The sequence below is a fragment of the Mastomys coucha genome, chromosome X (genome assembly GCF_008632895.1).
Source record: "Mastomys coucha isolate ucsf_1 chromosome X, UCSF_Mcou_1, whole genome shotgun sequence".
Taxonomy (NCBI): domain Eukaryota; kingdom Metazoa; phylum Chordata; class Mammalia; order Rodentia; family Muridae; genus Mastomys; species Mastomys coucha.
Window position 1 is genome coordinate 1,701,001 of NC_045030.1, and position 7,681 is coordinate 1,708,681.

Consider the following 7,681-nt stretch of genomic DNA (forward strand, 5'->3'; position numbering starts at 1 on the left):
AAAAAAACCACAACGTGAAATTATATGCTCACCTGTCCATCTCTAGTACCCAAAATCATAAGTGAAACCATGAGCTATGTATGCATCTAATGAACCCTTGCAGCCTGGCTGATCCAAGAGGTCAGAAATCCAAAAGGCTGCTCTGTAGTAGGAAGTTCCTATGTGGGTACAAGAAAGCAAGGAGATGGGGAAGGTATAGCAAACAATACAAAGACATCACCCCAAATGCACATTTCAAACTCTCTGACTTCTAACATGTGTCACACCGAACCTCCATTTGGTGAGCCACCATCCAAATTCAGGGACCTGTCACCAATATCTGCACTTCCCTTTGAGTATGAAGGGTACCACTAATTAATTTTCTTCAACCAGCTCACCTCCTCCCTAGCCTTCCATCCTTAACCTAGCTACAAATTACTACTGTTCTCTTAGGATTCTGTATTAATTGTTTCTACTACTTATTATACAAGTGTAATCCTTTTACTAGATTATAAATAAGTTTTTGATGGAAAGATTCAAGTCAGCAATTTTGGATGAACCATGGTATCAATGCAATGCTTTACACCATTGCTCAATAGAGATGGGAGTAAAATACTAATATGTTCTTAAACTTAAAAGCTCCCTTGCTCCTCACCCCTTAATAAAACAGTCATTAGAGAATAGGTGTGATATCTTCCTATGAATGAATGCAGCAGCTAGCTTCAGTCCAATGTATTGAACTTTTCTTTTTTGTTTCCTCTGCTTTTGTCTCATGTATATGATGTGATATAAGGGGTGAGATCCTGCACATTTGGGCAATTTTAAACTTTCTAAATGTTGCATTAAGAAAAAATAAGCAAAATGAGATATAACACTGTATTTATTGAATCCAATACATAGAAAATGGTATCAGTTCTATAGGTAACCAATGAAAACATTACAATGGCTTTTAGATTCTTCTATATATGAAGTCTTTGAAATCCACTGTACATTTTATACTTATAGCATAAAATACTTACAGCATTTATACCAGGAATTACTTATTAGCTATGGAAGTTTTTTACTTAGTTTCTCTTTGCCCTACTTTCTGCAGTTGAAAAAGAAGAATATTACTACTAACCTTTGACAGCCGGGTTGCAGTGGGAAATGTGTATAAAAGATTTAAAATGGTACCTGGGAGCTGGTGAGATGAGTCAGTGCGCAAGTGCTCCAGCGGCCAAGCCAGTCTCCCTGATTTCATTCCTGGATCCAAATGGTGGAAGGAGAAAACCGAATGCAGCAAGTTGTATACACACACACACACACACACACACACACACACACACACACACACGCTTAATTAGTTAACTAATGAACTATAATTTAAAACAGTACCTGGAAAACTGTAAGAGCTTAGTAACTATTAACTACCATAATAATCATCCATTACAAAACATATGTCTTCAAAGTTCATAAAGCAGATCAATGTCAGTTCTACTTTTTTGTCTTAAGTAGTTACCTATTAAACCAAGCAGGGCAGCTGAGAGCAATGGAAAAAATTCTTATTTTGCACATTTAAAAATCCAAACTACTAGACAAATAGAGTTTGGGAGTCAGCCCAACAAGTTTTCTTCAAAATGGAAGCTTAAAGCAATGGCATCCAGCTATGCTATACTAGCTGTCACTTTACCCTAAAACTTCCTTTAAGCTCTATCCCTATTTGCTGTAATATTTCTTTTTTTTAAAGATTTATTATTTAACATATTTTGTGTCTATGAGTGCTCTGTTTTCATGTACATCTACATGATAGACAAAGACATCAGATCCCATTACAGATGATTCTAAGACAAAGTGTGGTTGCTGGGAATTGAACTCAGGACCTCTGGAAGAGCAGCCAGTGCCCTTAACTGCTGTGACATCTCTCCAGCATCTGCTCTAATATTTCATCTGTGTCAATGGGTGAGTAATATAATTATGTCTACTATGAAATACTTTAGGTCATTTTCATACTTTGTAAAACACAACAGGTTGAATAATCTTGTCTTGATTTACACAATGTCCAAACCCAAGAATATCACATCTTTTGTCAAACATTATTGTGGTCTTTTTTTATTTCTAGATGTTTTGTTTATTTACAATATCTCCTTTCCCAGGTTCCCCTCCAAAAGAAAAAAAAAAAAGAAAAGAAAATAAGAAAAAATAAAATAAAAAAAAAAACAAAGACTAAAACAACCCCCCTGTTCCCTCCCCCATCCCCCTATTGTGGTCTTTAGGAGACAAAAAGCAAAGATAAAATACAGAAACCAGGGCTAAATACTGAAGGGAAGGAACTATGGCTTTGGCATCAAAGAGTTTGATGTCTGCCTTCAATCTTGAGTAAATCATTAATATGGCTGGGGCATTGTGGAGCTGCTGCATCTCACTTTAGGATAAGATCTATTAAATACAAAAAACAGTCAAAATAACATTTCATCAAGTTCTAGCTCCCCTGTTTAGCTCTGAAAGTAAGTGCCCTGCGGGGGGGAATAAATATTGAAAATGTTTACAGATAAGTTAATGGTAAATAATCACCATATAACCAAGATATTTAGGAAAACAAACAAATGGTTCGTGTATCTGATATTGATGCTTGTGATACATTTTTTTTTACATGAGTACACTGGCTTCCAATATACTACCTGCCACTCACATCATTCTCATGCTTCCTGTTTCCCTCTGAACACATGTTCTGGCTCCCAAGGACTAGGCCCTGTACTCAGTCACTAATAATCACAAGTTTTAAAAGAAAGCTTACACAGTGGGCTTGAAATGCCACCTATGCACAAGTGGCAAACGTCTACGTCTATTTGGGTTAGTTACCTATCCATTCCTGGAACAAATACCTGAGAAGAACAGACTTAGACTTCACTCTGGTTCGGCCAATGTATTGTTGGCCCACCATTTTCAAGCCTGTGGTAGCACAGTATACACATGGCAGGAACATATGACAGAGGAGGCTACTTACTTCATGAAAGCAAAAAAGTGTAAGAGAAAAAAAAAAGAGGCAAAGCACTCAAAATTCCTTTCAAAGGCATATCTTCAAATGATGTAATTTCCATTAGGCCTGCTTCCTAAGCATTCTACTACCTTCCTATATATAGCACCAAGCACACTTGGGCCTTTGGTGGACATTCCAAATCCCCCCCCCAAAAAAAATCAGGATTCCAAAATGTTCCTGGAATGCATGTCTCACATTCATTTTATTATGGTTATTTATGCAGGTGTTTGAACTTCTTCAGACTCGCATTTTCAGGGAAGGGCATTGTCTGCTTCGGAATCTGCCTAGTCCTACATATGCTATATACTAATGTCTGACAAATACAAGGTAGTCACAAGATTAAACTCAGAAAGAATGAAGAATTTTGCCACAGAACTATAGTCCAGTTATTCCCAGACCCTGTAAGCTTCTATAACCTTTCATACACACCTGCCCTCCTCCTTTCATTTGCTATAAAGACCACAACAAGATGGTCTGGAGAGGTGGCTTCAGGTATTAAAGGCTAGGGTAACAACCCAAACTACAAGACCACCACAACAGGACAACAATAGGAAGTTTACTTCTGTCACAACTGGCTGTCACCCTTTTGGGGGGGAGGGCAGTAAAAACAGGATTTTTGGCACTCTGTTCCTAGGAATAAAAAGTAACCAAGAGCTCAGGTTCCATAATGAGGTAGCCATGGATCCATGCTCTACCAGTTCCAATTGCAGAATAAAATGCAACCACGCTAATGCCCTATTTCCTGACCCTTAAATAGTTATTGTAAAGATTAAAGATAATCCACACGAAGCACTCTAACTTATACATGGTAAGTATTCAATAAATGTTAGTTGTTGTTATAGTTATTCCTCTTTCTTGATACTTTTTGAGTCAAAATACGTTACTGTAAAGTAAGAAATCTAAGCGACATCCATTACCCAGGACAGCCAAGTACAGGTTTCAAGCACACATAAAGTCAGCCCACTTACAGCTCGCCTGGTCTAAACTGGGGCCAAAAGCTCTGTAATCCCTGGGAAAGGTGAGGACTTCCTATCCTTGTTGACTATGCATAACCTCTAGAACCAGGTTCAAGTTCAACCCCAAACCACTTCTAGAAAGCTCCTCAAGCACTCTTATTCCCCTAGAAAACCCCCATAAGTTACGCAGTTGTTTATTGGTATTTTGAGACAGGCTCTCAGGAAATGCAGGCTTGTCTCAAATTTGCTGTAGAGTTAAGGATAACCTTGAACTCATGATCCTCCTATCTCCCGAGTACTAGGATTACAAGATGTTCCACCATACCTAGCAAAAGTTGCACTGGGTTTATGGGCTTTCTAATTCCCATCTAACAACCTTAAGTGACTTCATCCTTTTCTTTTTCTTATCACTAGAGTTTCTAACATCTGCCTCTTACAGAGCTTTCTCAATTACTGGACTAAAGCATGTCCTCCTTCTTAATCAATTCATCAAAGTTTCTTTCTTATACTTCATCTCTTGGTTAATATTACAAAGAAAATTGGGGTCATTTAGCACAGGACAACCATTCCTGCCTCTGAAGGTCCATAACTCAGCAAAGGACTAGTCAAATCAAAGGGACATTCAGAGAGACATCCCTTTGACTTCTTTTATCACATGCCACAGTCTTCTTTTGAGGCATTTGGGCCCCCTATAAGCCCTGAAAGATTTGAAGATTTAATCAAAATCTTACAAGGTAAATATTAGGCTACTTACATAGTCTCTACATCAAGCATAAATTTGTACTTACACTCAATCTCAGGTCCTTAAGTCAAAGGTTCAAGAAATTTTAACTTAAAGTTCATGAACAATATTCAAACAACTTAAACAAGAATGGCAGCTACTACTCCAGACATTGACATGTTCAACACATTCAACTTTTAACTTTGATCAGGAATACATTTACTATGCTACTTACATATTAAAACACGCAGATATCAAAGTAATACTATAATTACAATTATTTCATTTTTAAAAGCTAATAAAAACATAATTTCAACAATTGATTCTTACTTTTTTTCTAAGCATTAATAGTTAACAAACATCTTCCCTAATCTATGCAGCCATCAGCCTCGGTGGCTTTTCTAGAGGCCATTAGTTTTTGGACTTAGCTTCTTACACTTCAAAGTAACCTCCCAGCTCAAATAATTAACCAGGTTCAGGCATAATTTTCATGTAAATTTTGTTATTTAAAGATATAGCAGATACGAGTGTTGTTAAATCAAGTAGTAAATAGACACCAAGAGAAAATTTAAAACCCCTAACTAACCCTGTCACTTCTGATTCAAGGGAACTTGGAACTGTTGCTTCTGCAAGATTGCACACGTTTCCTAAGCATGCATGCATACACACACACACACACACACACACACACACACACACACATGCTAAGAGGACTGGAAGTGTGCACAGCTCAGTAGTAGAGCACTTATCTAGCATGTGCAAGGTCCTGGGTTCTAGTCCAACAGAAGAGAAGGGAGGAAAGAAAAAAGAGGAATGGAAGGGAGAGTTAGAAAGCCCTATCTCATAATACTCCCTCTCTTCCACTTGTCCAAATAGGGTCCTATAATTCACAGTGTTCTGCATCTTTTTCCCCCACTTAAAATTACACTTGCAATCCCAGCACTTGGGAAGCTGAAGTAGGAAGATTAAGACTGGACTACATGAAGCCCTCTCTCTTTTTTTTTAAAAAAAAAATGTATCTTGGTTATCATTCCCTATCACTATATATAGACATACTGTGCCCCTTTTAATTAAATGAACAGCTTCCCATAGTGTATATATACCACAATTAATATACCTGGCAATAATGAAGTAACCAATATCCTTGCAATAATAAGTGATGTCCCTGCAGTTCCTCTTTAAAACAGATTCACTGAGCCAAAAGGTACTCACAGTTTACATTTTCAGAAAGACTTCCAAGCCAATGGAGACTAACTATTTATACTGCCCCCAACTGTGCATGGAGCGGAGGGGGGCGGGGCATGGAGGGAGGCTTTTACATCAACTCTCAGTTCTGAACTTCCTAAGGCAGAACTGGGCAACCAGATATTTAGCACAATAATAGCAAACTACACACCATTTGCTTACACTGTTTAACAATTCTTTCAACACTTTACAAACCAACTGTTGTAGTTGTGTACACCTTGCTGTGATTTGCCTCATTCTACCCAGAAGCAAATTCAGAGGGTGTGATTCCTCAACACTAATCCAGCTCTTAAATGGTGGATCTTTTTTTTAGATCCAAAGATTTAGTCGGTGGATGCAGACTAGATGAAAAAAACTCCTAAGGCCCCTAGCAACAGCACCCATAATTATCTCTAACACCAGGAATGCATGCTAAATAGTGGTGTGACAGTGTACTTCCCCCTCACCTGTGATTAGTTATAACGGCATTAGAGAAGGAGACAGGTTTTGAATATGTAAGAACTTAATATAACCATATACTTATGGCATGGGATGACCCGACTGAGAGATTTTGCTAGTGTAACAGAAGAATGAGGTTTCCTAGTGACCATAAATGTCTATCAGCATCACTGTATAGAATATAATGAATGACAGGAGGGAATAACACTGGTTGTTTCTTGTTCTAAGAAAACACTTTATTGTGCCTGATTTCATTTCATTACCATGGCACTCTGACAGAAAGGCTAAGCAACTATTACTCATTAAAGGTAGATTCAGTGAGCAGTACCTTCAGTGGACAGTACCTGTCCTAAATGCTCTCTGTCTTGGTAAGAGGAGTACTAGAAAAATAAGGCCCGTGCCATTTAGGGCTACACACTGGAGTACAGAACACACCCAAAGAATCAAAGGCTGGTTTTACCAAAGAACAGGTAAGTTTGAAAGCTGATAGCTGAACGAAAGGAGAACTCAGAGTCAGAGTCTTACCTACCTGAAGTAACTACTTCACTTCTACAGGAGGGACCCTACCTTGGAATACTTTCTGATTGCTCTATCGTGTGATTTCTGTGTTACTCTACTTCTCATGGAAGTAGTCAGGGAAGAAATCCTAAATAAATGCGATAGAATGCAACTTAATGCCAGACAGGTTATCTGTTGTTGTTGTTGCAAAGCATCTTATTACAAAGATAATTAGCTCATACTATTAACTACTCAATGTAATCTTTAGTCTTATCACAAGTCTGTAACTATCTGGGGTATGAACAGAAGGTAGGAAAAAGAATCTGCCATTTGCTACCACCCAAAGCAAAACATTTAAGTCCTGCCTTGCCCTACCCATGACAGACAGAGCAGCATTACATGAAACAGGAAGTTCTGAATCATAATTCTGTCTAAAACCTAAGAACCACAACTTATCTCAAAAATGATAGCATACTAACAAAACCAAAAAAAAAAAAAAAAATCCCAGAAACCTCATGAAGAGAATCTTTTTCAGAGCTAAAGGAAAACTCTCTACAGTAGCACTAAGGCCCAGTGAGAAAAGAGAAACATTTGGCAGACAGCCCAGCTTGGGAGTCCGTGTGGGCATGCAATCCCAACTGCTCAGGAGGCTGAGGGAGGAAAACCAAAAGTTCAAGGCCTGCCTAAGCAAGTGAATGAGGCCTTGCCTCAAAATTAAAATAAAATGTAAAAGTTCTGGAGATATAGCTTAGGAGTAGGGTGCTGGAGTGCTTGCATAGCATGTCTAATGCCCTAGATTCAATCCCCACTACTACTACACACACACAC

At 38.2% G+C, this 7,681-nt stretch overlaps 1 protein-coding gene across 2 annotated transcripts in view; it reads right to left on the reverse strand.

The window, feature by feature from the left end:
* The window catches only part of Clcn5 (chloride voltage-gated channel 5), a 154,168-nt gene that overhangs the window by 135,247 nt on the left and 11,240 nt on the right, over nt 1-7,681 (reverse strand). The window contains exon 3 of one of the 2 annotated variants that reach the window (XM_031386204.1): nt 1,153-1,221. The exons of the other annotated variant lie outside the window; for it this stretch is intronic. Coding sequence (XP_031242064.1) covers nt 1,153-1,221 — 69 coding nt within the window. The remainder of the gene's footprint in view (nt 1-1,152; nt 1,222-7,681) is intronic. 2 annotated transcript variants of the gene reach the window in all.